General features: G+C 57.6%; 2 protein-coding genes and 1 long non-coding RNA gene across 5 annotated transcripts in view; 2 read left to right on the top strand and 1 right to left on the bottom strand.

The window, feature by feature from the left end:
- Positions 1-1,101, bottom strand: part of SGSM1 (small G protein signaling modulator 1) — a 36,698-nt gene extending 35,597 nt beyond the window's left edge. For all 3 annotated transcript variants that reach the window (XM_027652155.1, XM_027652151.1, XM_027652152.1), the window contains exons 1-2: positions 1,053-1,101; positions 924-967 (exon numbers count right to left, since the gene is read on the bottom strand). In XM_027652155.1, coding sequence (XP_027507956.1) covers positions 924-967; positions 1,053-1,071 — 63 coding nt within the window. In that variant the 5' untranslated portion in view covers positions 1,072-1,101. The remainder of the gene's footprint in view (positions 1-923; positions 968-1,052) is intronic.
- Positions 1,070-14,394, top strand: LOC113951390 (sodium-dependent serotonin transporter-like). The gene is made up of 14 exons (XM_027652323.1): positions 1,070-1,377; positions 7,081-7,187; positions 8,940-9,074; positions 9,185-9,404; positions 9,586-9,724; positions 9,956-10,090; positions 10,721-10,824; positions 11,099-11,226; positions 11,324-11,436; positions 11,602-11,733; positions 11,832-11,931; positions 12,136-12,236; positions 13,369-13,536; positions 14,228-14,394. Exons 1-14 carry the CDS (start codon positions 1,070-1,072, stop codon positions 14,306-14,308), a joined length of 1,971 nt encoding a protein of 656 aa, XP_027508124.1. The 3' UTR covers positions 14,309-14,394.
- Positions 14,395-15,495: 1,101 nt separating this feature from the next.
- On the top strand, positions 15,496-17,393 carry LOC113951323. The gene is made up of 2 exons (XR_003529108.1): positions 15,496-15,607; positions 15,699-17,393. It is a non-coding gene; the product is annotated as an uncharacterized LOC113951323 (long non-coding RNA).
- The last annotated feature ends 153 nt before the right edge of the window (positions 17,394-17,546 follow it).

Raw genomic sequence — 17,546 nt, 5'->3', positions numbered from 1 at the left:
AAGTGGTCTGGATGAACAGCAATGTCACTATCCCCAGACCCACCACCCACAGATCTGGTTCACATGACCCCAAGCAGTGTCTTCCACTTCCCAGAGCCCCTAAGGTGGGTATCGAGATGCTCATAAGACCAGAAACAAAACATCACTCATCCCCTCTCCAATATCCCGGGGGGATGACCTGCAGGGACAGACCACGGGCAGGAGGTGACAACCACTCCCGGTGACCCAACGCTCCAGCACAGGGCAGGACTCGGCTCCTCGATGTACTGTGGGCTCTCGGTGTAACACCACAGGCGATAAACACGGAGCTCTGCGCTGGCGGAGGAGCTCGAGGCAGCCCAGCATAAAACACGGTCTAAACTAATAGAGTTAAAGATGCCTGAGAAGAAGGAGCAGAGCGAGATGCGAAATGCCATCACCCTGCACTGGGCACACTTGTGTCCACCCCCCTTTTTCCCGACGAGGGTGCCCAGCACCCGCCGCCCCCCGCCCTGCCAAGGAGCACCGCGCTGCCGGGAGGGCTCGTCCCATCCCCGCTCCCAAGGGAAGGATGCAGCACTGGGACTCGCCCCTTTTTCCCTGCGGAAAATCCCAAGTTGTGGTGTGCTCTGCGCCCAGGCAGAGGCGATTTTCCCAGGATGCGGGGCGCTGGGATGCCGGGCACTGGCGCTGCGGGGATGCTCCTCCGCCCGCCGAGACCCGCAGCCGCGCCCGGGTGGGCTGATGGCCCCGGGGTGGGCTCTCGGCCCCGGTCGGGGATGTTTTGGGGTTTTTTTGGGGGGGGGGGGTGCTGTTTAACCCGCGGCAGCAGCAGCGGGAGCCCGGGATGCCGCGGGCGGGCGTGCCCGGGGCTCCCCCTGGGAAGGTCCCCGCGGGGCACCGGGCCGGGGGTCGGGGGCTGCTCCCGGGGGTCCCGCACCCACCTCCTTCTTGACGGTGCGCAGCAGCCGCTGCCGGGTCTCCGCCTCTGCGGGGAGAAGAGGAGAGAGAGGCCCATTAGTGCGGCCCGGCCCCGCCGGCCCCATCCCCGGTCCCCCCGTTCCCATCCTCACCCGCCGGGGCCGCCGCCATGGCCCTGCTCGGCTCCGCAGCGCCCGCAGACTGCCGGGCACACCGGGACGGGCCGCCCGACCGACCGCCCCGCCGGGGAGGGGCCGCCGCAGCCGCCAATCCGCGCCCGGCACCGGGAACCGAGCACCGAGCACCGGCACCGGCACCCCCGGCACAGCCGACACCGAGCACCGGCACCCCCGGGCACCCCCGGCACCGGGACCCCCGTCACCCCCGGGACTCCCGGCAGCGGCACCCCCCGTACCCCTCGTACCCCCGGCAGCCCCAGCACCGATCCCCGGGCACCCGCAGCACCCCCGACACCAGGCACTGACACCGGCATCGCCGGGCACCAGCACCCCCGGCACTGGCTCAACCGGGACCGGCCCCTCACTGGAGTTCCAGCCATCCTCCAGCTCCCGGGGACACCACTGCCACCAGGCCTCCCCCCCGAGCTTGGACCCTTTTCCCCCCAGCCAGGACCCAGGTGACCCCAGGCCGAGGTGCCCCGAGGTGCCTGGGGACGGCAGCCGGGTGACACGGGACAGGGAGAGCCCTCGGGGTGTCCCTGCACACGAGGTTGCTGGGGCAGTGTCCATCCTTGGATAGGGGTTCAGAGTTCTGAGAGTCCCATGAAGGGGGAAGCACCCATGTGCTCACAGCCCCACACCATCCAGGCACACTCCAGGGACCAGAGGAGACCAAGTCATAAGAGACCCTTTTTTCCTCCTCTCAAAATCACAGCCCCTCGGAAAGTGGCCCTCCTGCAGCTCTATTAATGCATCTTCTGTTTTTCTCTTTCCTCATTTGGTGTTCCAGGACATTTCCATAGAAACAGCATCCCGGCTCCTCCGCAGTCCAGTTTCCAATAACTACAAAACACATTATTGCAAGGGCAGCAGTGCCCGGACGTGCTGCATGTGGGCACAGGGCCACTGGCACAGCCCCACTGGCCGTCCCTGCCATTGGGACTAATCCTGGCATGGACAGCAGGGACGTGCTCCCACCTCTGCCAGCCCCCCGTGATCTCCTCTGCTGCTCCCAGAGCTGAGCTGCACCCTCTGCCTCGGAGCCTTTCACTCCATCCTGGTGCTTGGTGGCTCTGGAGACAGCAGGAATGATGCTCCCAATGGTTCCTCTCCAGTAACTGGACTGGCAGGAAAACAGGAGGGAGCTCTGGGCTCAGGCTTAATCTGAATTCACTCCCTTCTGCGCCTTACAGGGGCCAGGAGGAGACCTGGGCCATATCCCTTGTAGCGGAAAACCTATTTCCGTGTCCTCTGTTTGCTTTTCACTGTTTATTTCCTGTTAACAAAGGTGGTGGCAGCACAAATGTTACAAAGTTGCAGCAACAGGCACAGCTTGATTGGGAATATGTGATCCCTGATCCAGATAGATTCTAGGATCCATGGGAATCTGGCCTGGACAGCTCTGGGTGCTGCTGGTGGGTTCACAGCTCCCCTCTGCAGTCACTGAGCGTTGACTTGACCCTCAGGATTCTGATCCCAGCCCAGGGATTCACCCTGGCCTAAGGTTGGGCTCCCTGCAAGTGACACAGGACTTGCTGTGCCATGCTGGGGACTGTGTGCCTGGTTTGTCCCTATGGCTGCAGCTCTGCTCCTTATGGACACTGGCTGTGGACCCCCTCTCACGAGCTGCACCAGCACATCCCCTCTGCCCAGCAGCCTTTGGCAGGGGTCTGTCCATGGAGAACCCTGTGGATGCGGTCCCCTTCCCCAAAAAGGGGTGTGGGAGGAGAAGGACCAAAGATACAGGAGCCCAAGGCTTTCCTGGTCTGACCTGAGACCCACGGCCCAGTCAGGAGCTGGCCCTGACCAGGGGCTCCAGCCGTGCTTGTAGCTCTGCCACCCTGCCTGTCATTTACTGGTGACCACAGGCCCTACAGCCTGGACAGGCAATTAATACACACTAATAAATACCCATGATGATGTGTCCTGGCCTCATCAAACACCGTGTGGGAGCACCATGAGATAGTAGTGAGTGCAATTACCAGGGCAGAGGCAGCTCACTTGCTCCCCTGGCCCCAAATTTTCCCTGGGGCAGAGCAGAGCTGTGGCTCTGTGTACCTGTGGATGCTGGCACAGAGAAGGTGCCAGGTTCCTGAGAAGCTGGGCACAGCACCATGTCAGGTACAGCCTGGCACAGCTCCAGTCTCTATGAAGCTTCTCCAGCCAAGGATGAGACTATCTGACCTAAACCTGCCATCCAGGAACAGCCCTGGTACACAGGAGTAATAAATTGCTAATTTATTACCTTACTTTGGGGAAAAATCTGCTGAAAGAAGCACAAGGATAAGCTCTCCCCAAGCCTTGCTGATTCCTCTCTCTTGGAACATTCTTCTTCTCCCTGGATTAAAGACAGGTGGGAGACGATTGGCCCCTATTTTCTGGAGCCTGGAGAGCTTAAATGAGAGCACGTTGATCTATACTTAATGTGATTAAGTTACATCTCTGATTATCATGCTAATTAAATTAAACTTCCCACTACTGCCTCTGCAGCTTAAACAGGATAGTTGTTTTAAGACCACAATTCGCTCCTCTGCGTTTCCCTGCACAGATGAGCAGGTGGGATAAAAGCAATCTGCTAATCAAGTCATTGTGGTGTTTTGAAACAACTTCTACTGCAGTGGATATTCAAATTTAAATCTGATTTGAGCTGGATTTAAACTGTTTTCAATCTAAGGTCACTTGCGCTTCGAGTAAGGAAAATAACAGGAAAAAGCAGAAATAAATGGAGTGTGTCTGTGTTCAAACAGCAAGCTATTGGAAGAAATTCTTCCCTGTGAGGGGGGTGAGGCCCTGGCACAGGTTGCCCAGAGAGGCTGTGGCTGCCCCATCCCTGGAAGTGTTCAAGGCCACGTTGGACAGGGCTTGGAGCAACCTGGTTAAGTGGAAGGTGTCCCTGCCCATGGTGGGTGGAACAAGATGAGCTTTAAGGTCCCTTCCAAACCAAACCATTCCATGATCTCCCCAAGACACCTCTCCCTCGCCCTCCTCCCGCCTTCAGCTGCCCTGAGAACCTGAGAACCTGCACTGCTCTTTCCACCTTGCAGCTTCTAAAACAAACGGAGATTTCAAAGCTCTGCCCTCATTGCTTTGACAGCGTGGCCCTGACCCGCTGCGGAGGGACGGGGGCACGGGTGGGGGGTCAGGCGCCCCAGGAGAGGGTGGGAGCTGGGGAAGCAGGATGGGAGCACTGGGAGCATTCATGGCTCATTCACCAGCAAGGACCTGGGGGATCTGTCAGGGATGGAGGTATTGAACTGACGGTGCAGCACATCCCTGGGCTGGAGTGGAGCAGCAGTGGTGCCTGGGAAACAGATACCGGGCAGTGCCTCAGCACAGGGAGCTTTCAGACAGCAACGGGCACATCCCTGTGCTGGCAAAGCACTGCACAGCTCCAGCTTGGAGCTGCTGTGGGAACAGCTCCAACTGTGCCAGGCTCACACTGTTCCTGCACTCCCAGCTCTGCCCAAGGTGGGAGGACAAAGCGCATCCCATGTGATTTAACAGATTAATGTGGGGAAAACAAGGGGCTCTTTAGGAGACAAAGTCTCCTTCAGCTTTAAACGATGTCAGATTCACACCAGGAAAGCGGTCTGAGCCCAGCACCCTGTGCTGAGGGTGTCCTTGCTCCACACAGACCCCTGCAGACCCCCACAGACACCCACAGTCCCCTCAGACCCCTCAACCAGCTCCTTCAATCAGACCTGACAGTGACTGAGTCCATCTGCTGAGCCTTTCTGAGCAGAGGCAGGACCAGGGCACAGGAGGGTCTCCCCCTTCGTTACACAGAGCTATTCCATGTAAACCGCCCAGAGAAAAGAAGGGTCAGCAACAGAGAAAATGCTATTATCTATTATTTTTTACAGCTGCTATGGCACCAGCTGCCTCTGTTCTGTCATTTATGCTTGAGCTGGTCTTTGGTCAGGGTGTTAAACCCTGCTCCCCTGGCACACTCCACCGGCAGATCACACCAGCAGCAGGGATTTCTCACCTTCATCCCAAAGCCTGGGACAAGGACAGCCCCTCTGGCAGCCCCCGCAGCCCCCACTGCTGAGCACAGCCTTGGCTTTCATCTCCACACCCGGGCTGAAGGACTGGGACTGGAATCCACAGCTCTGCAAAGTCCCAGGAGTGACACAAATCCTGTATAAACCGCAGGAGATTAACTGTCCCTCACCTGTGTGCTGGGGCTTGGCTCAGGGAGAGCTGCACTGGGGCTCATGGAGGGGGGCTGATGGTGGAGGGGCTCTGTCTGGCTGTGGTGGGACTCCCCCAACCTCCACTCACTCTCCACTCAGAGCAGAGACCACCCTGACACCCTCCCACCCAACCCCTTCACTTGGGGTAAAGTCTCATTGCTCCTCATAAATCCACAAGCAGGAAACTTGTATTTGAAAGGAGAGGTGTTCAAGGAACAATAATGTCATGTTAAAGGAACAATAATTTTGGGCTCCCCAGCACAGAGGGAGAAGCCTGTAGAGTGCAGCCCACCCGATGCGGGGATTGATGGGACCAGAACCTACACCCATCCCTGCCCACTGGGAAGGGGCAGCCCTGGGCTGGGCACCTCAGTTCGTGCTCCCCACACGGGGTCAGGGGACACCCAGGGGCACACAGTGAGGTGGGGTGGCTCATTAGGATTAAAAATCCCCTTCCCAGGGCTCTCAGGGTCATGTGCAGGCAAGGAGCTGACGGATAATGTTCCCTGGCAGAGCCATGTCCCCTGCTCCTCTTCCACAACCAGGGGTGTGCAGATGTGGCACTTAGGGACATGGGTGAGTTATGGCCTTGGCAGTGCTGGGGGAACAGTTGGATTTGATGGTCTTAGAGGGCTTTTCCAACCTCAGTGACTTCATGATTCTGTGATTCCATTCTATGACACCCCCAAACAGCCGGGGCCAGACACACCAAAAAAATAAATGTGTTTTTACTGGAGGTTTCTAATGGGTCTCCATGTGTATGCCTGAGGGATTAACAGTGTCCAGAGGCTTCCCGTGCCGGGCAGACACCGGGCAGACACCAGGCAGCTGCGTCACGTCGTCACAGCAACCCGCTCACCCTGGCCCTGAAGCCGCAGCTCCAGCTCCGGCTCTCATGGTCTTTCCTGGAGTTTCTTTTAATTACAGATGAGAAAGGCTGGGACAGTCAGGGCTGGAGCCCCCCAGAGCCTTGGGAGCACCCGGTGACCCCGTGCCCAAGCATGTATCACTGCAATAAAATCTGCTGTTAAACTGACACAGGGCAGAGCGGTGGCTCTGGGGACACTGCCATTCCCTCCTGGTCACAGCTCAGCAGTGAAAGTTATTTCAATTTCATGTGGCTTATTCCCAACAATTCACACCCTAGAGAGACCCAGCGAGCCCAGATGGATAAGGTGACCTTTAAATGTCCCTTCCAACCCAAACCATTCCATGATTCCTGATCTTTCCCTGCAAAAATGAGTGGTCACCTCCTCCGTTGGGTCTGGTGCCATCATTTGCAGAGTGGTAACAGCAAAACACCAGGGACAGAGAAATAAGGATTTTTCAGGAGGAAGGAGGAAACATGGTCCTGTTTCACCAGCCCAGCCCCCAAATACACCCAGCAGGTACTGAGGGGATGGGACCCGCAGGGCAAGGCTGGTCCCTGTGGGGTCAGGCTGGTCCTGTGGGGTCAGGCTTGTCCCCACGGGGTGAGGTGAGTCCCCACAGGGTGAAGCTGGTGGTCCCTGCGGGGTCAGGCTGGTCCCTGCTCGGGGGCTGCTCTCCCCTCCTGCCTTTGATCAGAGCTCTGCTTTCCCTGCCGGCTGCTCTCCGTGCCGTGGGTTTCCAGCGGGAGGTGGGGAAGCGCAGTCAGCCTGACCCTCCCCTCCTCGGATCTGTCATCAGCAACAGAAAAATCCTCCCCGGCCCCAAGTTGCTCAGCCTGAATCCTGCAGGATTTGCCGGGGCAGCAGGATGGCAGAGCAGTCCTGCCCGGGTCCCCTTACCAGCCTTGCACCCTTGAACCCTCAAACCCACCCCAGGGACAAGTGGAGCAAAAAGATGGATTTCCTCCTCTCGGTCATCGGATTTGCCGTCGATCTGGGAAACGTCTGGCGGTTCCCTTACATCTGCTACCAGAACGGAGGGGGTAAGGACACCACTGGGGTTATTTAAGTCTTCTTTAGAAGAAAAGACATATTTTTTCTCATTTTTCCATCTTTCCCACCCTGAAAAACTCCCTGTTTCTTTTCTTTCTTTGTCTCCAGCTGCTCTGCTCTGGACAGGGCGGTTTAGAGACTGACCCAACTTCTCCTGACATCTCTCTCTGTTCTGTTTGCATCTTTCTTCATTCAAAATCCTCCTCCATTCCCTCCATCCTCCTTCCCTGGGGTCCTTCCCTGGTGTCTTTCCCTCCTTTCCCCGTGGGGCTAGAGGTGTGTTAGCAGCTCTAGGATCACAAAGGGAATACTAGCGCGATCCAAACCACGATAAAGGATTAAGGTCTCTAAATTTGGGGTGGGAGGTTCATACACTTTATGATCATGGGACTCTGGGAAGCTGCCCTTTAGGGTGGCTTGGTTTAAAATCATCCTCATGAGGATCCCAACCTCCTGCTGTGGATGTTGGCCAGCAATGCTGGACCCCATGAACAGCCCTGGATCCGGGGGGTTCAGCCTGTGAAGGATCAATGGAAAATGAAGACACAAAAGCTCTGTGCAGGAAAAATCTTTCAGTAAATGACAACTAAATAAATTGCTTTAAATGGAGCAGGGTAGAAACCTCTCTCACGTGGAAATCAAAAAGGAGGGACGAGAATTTTGTGCTGTTTGGGAAAGCACAGCGGATTTAATTGCCAAAGTCAGCTTTCAGGGAACATCCTCTACTGCTTGGGAAAATTAGAAAGAGATAATTAGTTCCATACTCAAGGCAAAACTGTGGATCCCAGGTGCCCACACTGAAGCACAGTTATTTGTGAGTTGCTCCTGTGGGACTGGGACCAAAGCTGAGCCCCTCTGTGTGGCTGTGGATCGGGTGGGGGATTTCCACCCACCCCACACACACAGGAGGGTGAGGAGTTCAGGCAGCAGCTCTGGGGGAGTACAGCCATAGTCTCTGTAGAACAGGAGCACCAGGATGGCCACTGCTGGGCTCACCCACAGCCCAGGACGTGGCTGGAAGGGAAACACTGGAGAAAACATTGTCCCACTGGGCCAGTCCAGTCTGGCAAATGGGGGAATACAGGAGGGTGCTGGGGATACTGAGGATGATGCTGAGAGTGGTGGGGATACTGGGCGTGCTGGGGGTATTCGGGATACTGGAGATGATGCTGGAGATGCTGGGGATACTGGGGATGCTGAGGGTGCAGGGGATACTGGGAATGTTGGGGGCGCTGGGGATGCCACATCACACACACACAGAGGGCTCTCAGAGAGAGGAGCCGTGGGGGTTAAATTAACTAGTCCCAGCAGAACTCAGAGAGCGGCTCCACTTCCAAAACCTCCATGGGGTATGAGTGTAGCCCTGGTAAAAATGAGACTGTTATGAATAATGCAGATTACAGCTTAATTATGTGTCTTGGGGTGGCTGTGCATATTCAGTGGAATTTTCTCCAAAATACTTCTAGACCTGAGGGGTGCTTAGAGTCCCTTCCCCTGCACCCCAATGGTTTGTGTGGCTCTTTGTACCATCCTGGCCAGCGGGGGAGTCTGGGAAGCCCAAAAAGCTGGGACTCCAAGCAGAGTCTCTCGTCTCTGAGCCCCAGATCATTTCCAAAGCATCTCACAAACACATCCAAACCCGACGTGCCGCACTGGGGCAGCACCGTGAGGGAGGAAGGTGACAACACCATGGTCCTCCCCTCGCAGCCTGGTGGTGACCCTGCTCTGCTCCCTCCCCACAGGAGCCTTCCTCATCCCCTACACGCTGATGGCTGTTTTTGGAGGGGTGCCCCTCTTCTACATGGAGCTGGCCCTGGGGCAGTTCCACAGGACAGGAGCCATCCCCATCTGGAAGCGCATCTGCCCCATCTTTAAAGGTGAGAGCCCCCCAGCCCAGGCCCCACGTGCTGGGGTGCAGGGCCGTGCCGGCAGTGCCGCTCCCCACAGACGTGTCCCAGGGGCTGAGCCTGCTCTTGGCTTTTCCCAGGCATCGGATTTGCCATCTGCATCATCGGCCTCTACGTCTCCTTCTACTACAACACCATCATTGCCTGGGCTCTCTACTACTTCTACTCGTCCTTCTCGGGCACCCTGCCCTGGGCGAGCTGCGACAACTCCTGGAACACCCCTGACTGCACCAACTACTTCGGCAGGAGCAACGTCACCTGGACCAACTTCTCCAGGTCCCCTGCTGAGGAGTTTTACACGTAAGTCAACGGATGTGGATGGTGTGTTAAAGCTGGGCATGTCCCTGTGGAGGCACTTGGGTCTGCTGCTTGGAAGCAGGTGCCTGGGAGCAGGCTGTCAGGTGGGAATGCTCTTGGGGAGCTCACGACTGCCTGCCTAGGGTTGATCCTGCTCCCCGGCCATGGGGATCCCTGCCTGCAGGAGGAAGGTCCTGGAGATCCATAAATCCAGGGGTCTGTACGACATAGGGGGGATCCACTGGCAGCTGCTCCTCTGCCTCTTCCTCATCTTCGCCATCGTCTACTTCAGCCTGTGGAAAGGGGTGAAAACCTCTGGGAAGGTAAGGAGGGCTCCAGCAGCAGCCCTGCCCTGACACGGACATGCCAGAGCCCTGGGCAAGAGGGACCCATCACCAGGTGGGGGTTTTGCAACTCACCTGACTGCAGGAAGAGAAAATATCACCTCCCTCTCCCCCAGCCCCTGCCCCTCAGGGCACCCCGAGTGAGCTGTGCCTGACACAGGGGGGTTGGGTGCTCGGTGGTGCCGCGGGCTGACAGCTGTGTCCCCCCAGGTGGTGTGGGTGACGGCCACCCTGCCCTACGTCGTTCTCCTCATCCTACTGATCCGGGGGGCCACCTTGCCCGGCGCCTGGAGGGGGGTCGTCTTCTACCTGCGCCCAGACTGGGGCAAACTCCTGAGCACTGCGGTGAGTGCACGGGGGGGAGGACGCACTGCCCCAGGGATGGCAGGACACAGACACCCTCCCTGGGACACCCACCCACCCCTGCCCACGGGTCTGGCCCCGCCACAGGGGATGGGGCCTTGTTCCCACAGAAACAAGGTGCCCCGGACAGGTTCTTGGAAATGTAAATCCGTAATTGAATCACCCATTTCATTTTCGCCGGGTTTTGTTTGTGCCGTGCTCTCGCCCCAGCCCGACAATGGGCTTCCTGTGGGTAATTACCAGGCAGCACTTGAGAATTCTCATTAAAGGTAATGAGGGCCGTGCTGCTAGCACCGAACCTGCCGGCAGGAGTGGGTATGGGGGTTTGGGGCTCCCCTCAACTCCATCCCCCTCCAGACATGGGCAAGTACAGGTGACACTGCTTAATTCTGCTGCTGCAGGACCCCAGGGTGGATACCAGCTCCCTCCACCTAGTGACATTCCCTGGGGGGATGGGGCAGGCAGGAGATGAGGTTTGGACACGTGCCAACACAGGCCCCATCCCTGTGCCATGGGGTGTCCGTGCTGTGGGTACCGGGGGGCACCTCCCAGCCCCATCCCAGCCCCAAGGACCCCCTGCCCTGCCCATTCTCCTGTTGCTTCTCCCACCAGGTTTGGGTTGATGCTGCTGCACAGATTTTCTTCTCCTTGGGTCCTGGATTTGGGGTACTCCTTGCCCTGGCCAGTTACAACCATTTCCACAACAACTGCTATCGGTGAGTTCTGCAGCCACGGGCCCCGGTGGACACAGGGGCGGCACAGGCATAGCTGCAGCAGGGACACATCCTGACAGCTCCTGGTCCCCTTGGCCACATCCCAACAGCTCCTGGTCCCCGTGGCTGCAGGCTGAGCATCTTTCCCCATTTCACTGATGATTTTGGTGTGAGGGGCCAGAAGAGGGAACGGGAGGGGGGGAAGGTGGCCAGAGCAGCTCAACCAGGGTGAGGGTTGATCTGGAGGGGGGGAATCTCCCTCCTTTCTGCCTTCCAGGGATGCTCTCATCGCCAGTGCAGTGAACTGCCTCACCAGCTTCCTCTCAGGCTTTGTCATCTTCACCGTGCTGGGCTACATGGCTGAGATGAGGGACGTGGAGGTGGAGGATGTAGCCAGAGATAAAGGTTCTCATCCCTCCAGCAGCACCTTTCCCAAGCACGTTCCCACCCACACCCCAGGCTGTGCCAGGGGACAGCCAACCAAGCCAATGTCCCCTCCTAGGGCCAAGCCTCCTTTTCATCACCTACCCTGAAGCAATTGCCAACATGGTGGGATCCACCTTCTTTGCCATCATCTTCTTCCTGATGATGATCACGCTGGGGCTGGACAGCACAGTAGGTGCCTCTGCAGAAAGGGACAGCCCAGCCATGTCCCCTGCAGGGTGATGAGGGATGGGATGGGACATCCCCACTCTGCCATGGAGGGAGTGGATTTTCTTGGAAGAGCAGGACTGTCCCCACATCCCATTTCCCCACCCCATGCCAGCATTTCCTTTGCAGTTTGGGGGCCTGGAGGCCGTGATCACAGCCGTGATGGATGAGTACCCCCAGCTCCTGGCCGGACGACGGGAGCTCTTTGTCCTCAGCCTCATCACAGTCTCTTTCCTGGGCTCCCTGAGCACCCTCACCTATGTGAGTACCACTGAAACAGCCCCATCCCTGACCCCCACACTCCCACTCCTTCACCTCCATGGGGTCTGCAGCCGCCCTCCCTCCTCGTGCTGCTCCAGGGGGGAGCCTATGTGGTGAAGCTGCTGGAGGAGTTCGGTGCTGGCTGCTCCATCCTGGCAGTGGTGCTCCTGGAAACCATAGCTGTGTCCTGGTTTTACGGTAAGAAACTGCCTCTGTCACGGAAAACATCCCGTGGGCACCTACACAGGTGTGTGACCCTACACAGGTGAGTAAATCCAGGGATTGAGGGACAGAAGCTTGTGTGTGACTCCTGGAAAGGGGATGGGTGGGGTGTCTGTGTGGCTGTCAGTGTCCCTGTACCCAAGTGCCCGGTGGGGCTGTGACAGCTCTCTCCTCTGGCAGGGATACAGAGGTTCTCCCACGATGTCAAAGCCATGCTGGGCTTCACCCCAGGGCTGTTCTGGAAGCTGTGCTGGGTCGCTGTCAGCCCTGCCTTGCTAGCAGTGAGTATCCATGGCCAGAACTACAGACAGGTCAAGTGCACCCTCGTTTCATCCTCCTGGTCCATGGCATCCCTGGCAGGGCCAGCCACAGGTCCATCTCCGTGCACAAGGCTGGATCCATCCCCTTTGAAATGCCAGCTCCCCCGACACTTCAAAGGCTGCTGTTGGCAAGAGGCAGAGGGGTCTAATCTCACTGGATCTGCAGGAGAAGAGGCCTTGTGAGGATTAATTATGACTCTAAGCGCTCTGCCCTGGTTATTAAGAGAGGAGTATTATCATCAAAGCAGACAGCAAACGGTCTTGTTTCAGCACAGGGACACGGAGCCTTCACAGGCCACTGTCTCACGGGGGGTCGTTAGACAAAGACCCCCAGCCCTCACCCAGCAAGGGGGGGAGCCTGGGAGATGGCACTGACATGTCCACGCTGGCCTGTCGTGGTTGGGAGAGCAGGGGGAGCAGTGGGATACAGATGATGTTAATAGAATCATGGAATCACAGGCTGGTTTGGGTTGGAAGGGACCTTAAAGATCATCTCGTTCCACCCTCTTAACCTGATAACCCGTGGGATGAGCTGCCATCAGTGCTGAGGCTGGGGAGATCATGGAATCAATTGGGTTGGGAAAGCCCTCTAAGATCATCAAGTTCAACCATTCCCCAGCACTGCCAAGGCCACCACTAACTCATGTCCCCAAGTGCCACATCCACGTGGCTTCTAAATCCCTTCAGGGATGGGGACTCCACCACTGCCCTGGGCAGCCTGTGCCAGGGCTGGACAACCCTTTTGGTGAGGAAATTTTCCCTAATGTCCTAAACCTCCCCTGGCACAACTTGAGGCCATTTCCTGTTGTCCTGTCACTCTTTACCTTGGAGAAGAGCACTATCCCCACCTGGCTCCACCCTCCTGTCAGGGTGTTGTAGAGAGGGAAAAGGTCCCCCCTGAGCCTCCTTTTCTCCAGGCTGAGCCCCCCCAGCTCCCTCAGCTGCTTCTCATCAGACTTGTGCTCCAGCCCCCTCCGCAGCTCCATTCCCTTCTCTTGATATGCTCCAGCCCCTCAATGTCTGTCTTGGGGTGAGGGGCCCAACCTGCTCACAGGATTTGAGGTCCCTGATGGCTCTGCTCCGCTCGTTACAGTTCATAGTCATCAGCTCCCTCCTGGACCAGCCACCCCTGACCCTCTTTGACTACCAGTACCCCGAGTGGAGCACCTCGGTGGGACACCTCATTGGAGCATCATCCTTCATCTGCATCCCCTTCTACATGGTGTACAAGCTCATCTGTTCACCAGGGTCTCTCAAGCAGGTCAGGAGCAGGATGGGCAATCTCATGGCTCCTGGGTGGGTTGGGGTGGGCAGAGCCCCCTGCTCGGGTCAGCTCGAGACCAGGGTCAGGGAGCTGGGCAGGTGGTTGTGTCCTCAGCCTCTTTGTTCATATGGCAATTAAATCCCACTGGGAGAGCTGCCTGGGAAGTGCTCAGAGGAGTGTGGCTTTGTGGTAGGAAGGGAACCTGTCGCGGTGTAGTTGTCATAGTTGTTAGGTTTAGTTGATATAGAAAAGCACATACATACACACACTGCACACACACACACTGCACAAGAAGTTGAGACCAAGTGCTGTCTGCAGCCTCAGCGCAGCAGCATCCTTTATTAGGAAAGCTAGCCCACATTTTTTCACACACTTTTTTGTAAATAATGTAATTTCTACAAAATACTGTTATCATGCACCTGCACCATGAACATAGCCAACATTTTTGTCCTTGCACATCTCTATCCTCCCTAAACCTACTTATCAACTTGCCAATTAACTCCCTGCTTCTCAAGGCCGTGCTGCTCATGGGAATGGTTAATTAGCTTCTCTGCTTCTCACGGGAACGGTCTTATGCCATCCAGTATACTGTACTCTTCTAGGGGTTCAACTTCTAGGGGCTCAACGGGCCTGCTGCTTCCCCCCACAGAAACCCACTGTGTTTTCCCTCTCCTGCTCTCTCCCTCAGCGCCTCGCTGTCTGCATCCGGCCAGAGAAGACCACTCGAGCCCCCCGGGCAGAGGTGGTGGGCTTGGCACCCATCCTGTAGAGCACCAGCATGGCCGGGGGACACAGGGACTGCTGGGGCAGCAGGAGAGCAGCTGCCACCGCCTTCCTCACCACAAACTGCCCCTCTTTGTCTGCCCCGGTGCCAGTGGCAGCAGCTCCGTGGTGTGCCTGAGCATCCCAGTGGAAGTGACAACGCTGGCACGTCCTGGCAGACTGGAGCCTGTTCTCCCTTCTGTCAGGGAAACCTGTGATCCACAGCAGGGAGGACAGGACCCACCACAGGGAATCCTCTGATTCACTGCAGGGAGAATGGAAACCACCACTGTGTCCTGTGGGTTGGAGGCCAAGGGGCCAAACTCCCCGGGTTGGAGGAGAACCCTGATTTCCAGCACAGACAGAGGAGGAATTTCCTCACTGGAGATGTCCACGGCCTGGCTGTGCAGACCCGCGGGTGGGAGCAGTGCATGTCTGTAGCTGTCCTGTGACACGGAAAATAAAGCTGATCTCGATGCTCGGAGGGAGAGGAGCCGGAGCCCGCCTTCCTGCGTTCATGGAGCGCCGTGCGTGGCTGAGCTCAGGGCTGGGCTGGGGGACACGGGGGCTGCCGCTGTCCTGACACACCAACACCTCGTTCTGCTACAATGGTCCAAGGCCCAGCAGAGGAACTGCCTGGCCCCGGGATGGGTTCCTGGGGTGGGTCTCGGCAGGTGCTGCCTCAGCCGGGCAGGTCGGTGCCTCCTGACATCCCATCCTGGCTGAGCCGGGGGCATCCGGAGAACTGGCAGCCTCTGGCATTTGAAAAAGGGAAAGACCTTTACATATCTCGTTTTAAAACCAAATTCTAGGTCGGGGCAAAGCAGCCCCGGGCTGGTGTGAACCAGCCACCTGCCGCGGCTTCCAGTCGCGTCCTGTCGCTCCCAGTGCAGCCTCGACGTTCCTCAGCGCCTTGGGGCCAGTTAAACACTTCCAAAACTCACTTTCACCGCGGCGGAGGCTGGGGGGGGGGCACACGGGGCTTGGAGGGACACGGAGCCGGGGGGACATACGGGGTTGGGGGAGACGCACTCGAGGGTTCAGGGACGCGCACTCCCGGTCCCGACCCCGCTCCCGATCCCTCGGCCGGTCCCCGGAAGGCCGGAGCCGGGGCGGGGCGGGCGGCAGGAAGGGGCAGGGCCGGGCCTGGCGCACAAAGCCCGGGGGGCGGCGGGGCTGGGACTGTTCGGGCCGTGCTGTGTCGCGGCTGTCGCGATGGGGCTGTCGGCGGCGCGGGGCTGGGCGCTGTCCCCGGGCCCGGCGGAGCGCAGCCGGCCCTACGCGGTGCTGCAGCACCAGAACCTGGGTGAGGAGCGGGGGGCACCGGGCACAGCCCGTCGGGGGCTCGGGAGTGAGTTGTCGGTGTTTAATTAACGCTGTTTCTTTTCCCGCCGCAGTGCTGCTGGGCAGCATCCTCAGCGCCCTCCTGCTCACCATCATCCTCATGGCCATCTGCGTGTACCGGCCCGTGCGGCGGCGGTAGCGGAGCGGGACCTGCCGGGGCATCGAGGGAATGCTGCATCCCACCTGTTCTCCCGTCTGGTACCCACCGTCCCACCCCTGCTCTGGTCCAGTCCGGTTCTCCCATGTGGTACCCGCTGTCCCGCCGCCGCCGGCGATGCCCTGACCATGCGGGGGTGGCTTTTCGCCCGTCTTGTCCCGCGCTGCATCTTGTGGCTCCATCGTGACGTTGCTTTCAGCGAGGGCCTGTCCAGGGGCTGGAAATCACACCCCAGCCCTCAGCGAACGGGCTCCTGGAGCTCCCGGCAGCGCGTTCGCAGCAAACCCGGCTGGCTGTGAGGAGGGTCTGGAACAACGCCCCCTACTCCCAAATTGCAGCGTTCCGGCGAGGATGATCCTACAGGATGTGCTCGGGAGCATCCCCGGTGCGTGCGGGCGCCCGGGGCCTGGATCAGCACAAGAACATCATCCAAGGAGCAGGTCCACACGCCCGGTCACACCACAGCCACGTTTGTTTTCCCATTATTTCAGTTCCTTGTTTGAACGCTGAGTCTCGGGGGTTGGACAGGGCTTGGAGCAACTTGGTCGAGTGGGAGGTGTCCCTGTCTGTAGCAGGGGGTTGGAACAGGATGATCTTTCTGGTCCCTTCCAACCCAAACCGATCAAAAATGGTCCAAAGGCAAAGGCTCAGTGACCCACCACAGCAGTGGGGGGGTGGAGGGTGTCTGGCACGTTCTTGCCTCTGAGCAGAAACACCCGATCCTGGTGTAGCTGTTCAGGGCTAGGCTTGTCATTCCCAACGTTATTTGCTTTAACTCTTGGCTAAATAGCCCCAAACAGCCTCATACCAAACCAGCCCTGCTGAACCTGTTTGGAACTGGGGTGCAGCTGAGGGTTTCCAGCATGTGCTGGTCACTGTCCTCCTGGAAACAGGAGCCTTCAAAGGTCTGCAAGCCAGGCAGATGCTGGGACCTGCCAGGCTCAGGCTCTCTGGAAGTGTTTGAGCTCCAGCCAGACCCATTTATGCATTTTCAGTAACAAATCCAAGTGTTTACACTGAATCCCACTCATACGAATGCTGCTATTTTGTTTTGCACTGCTACGAGTAGTAACTGGATTTTACTAATTATTACTTTGGTATTTAACATTTTGTTAGTAATTTATTTAGTGTCTTAAAATGTAACTTCCAGAACATTTGTGTTGAGCTTTTCTCTAACCCCTTGTGCTGCATCTGAGGTGTTTTCCCTTCCATTTGAAGGACACCAACTACTGGCATTGAACGGGGGGAGTTTCTTTGCTGCTGCTCAGTTGGTGAAATGACAGTAGGAAGCTCCCCTAGAACAGAATGAGTTCTTAATCCAAATGAAACAAGAGTGGGGAAGCAAGGCAGCACTGTTCTATTGCTTTCTGCTCCTTTTTTTGCTCACTGCTTCCTGTACCCTTGATTTTTCTCAGTCCTTCATCTGCTGTAAAGCCTGGCCTGGAGTCTGTGCTGCTCACAGGGGTGGATGGTGAAGCTCCCAGCCACACTCCGTGTTCCCTGGAGCAGCATTCCTGTTTGCTTTCATTCTTCACTCCCTGCCATGCCTCTTTGTACAAATAAAGAGCTCAGTAAACAATCTAGACTCTTATTTATTCATGGATGTGCTGTTCATTATTAACTGGCCTGTACTGTACAGAGGGAGGAAGCTGCCCCTGTTCCCACCTCTGGTCACCTCACAGTTCCTACCCTGCTTTCAGCAGTGAGGGAATGGGAGGGCAGTGCTGGGGGAAGGTTTCCATGG

Source organism: Corapipo altera, unplaced genomic scaffold, assembly GCF_003945725.1.
Source record: "Corapipo altera isolate COAL_440 unplaced genomic scaffold, ASM394572v1 67, whole genome shotgun sequence".
In the NCBI taxonomy this organism is placed as follows: Eukaryota; Metazoa; Chordata; class Aves; order Passeriformes; family Pipridae; genus Corapipo; species Corapipo altera.
The sequence above is the reverse complement of the archived record's forward strand: the minus strand, read 5'-3'. Positions and strand labels throughout refer to the sequence as shown.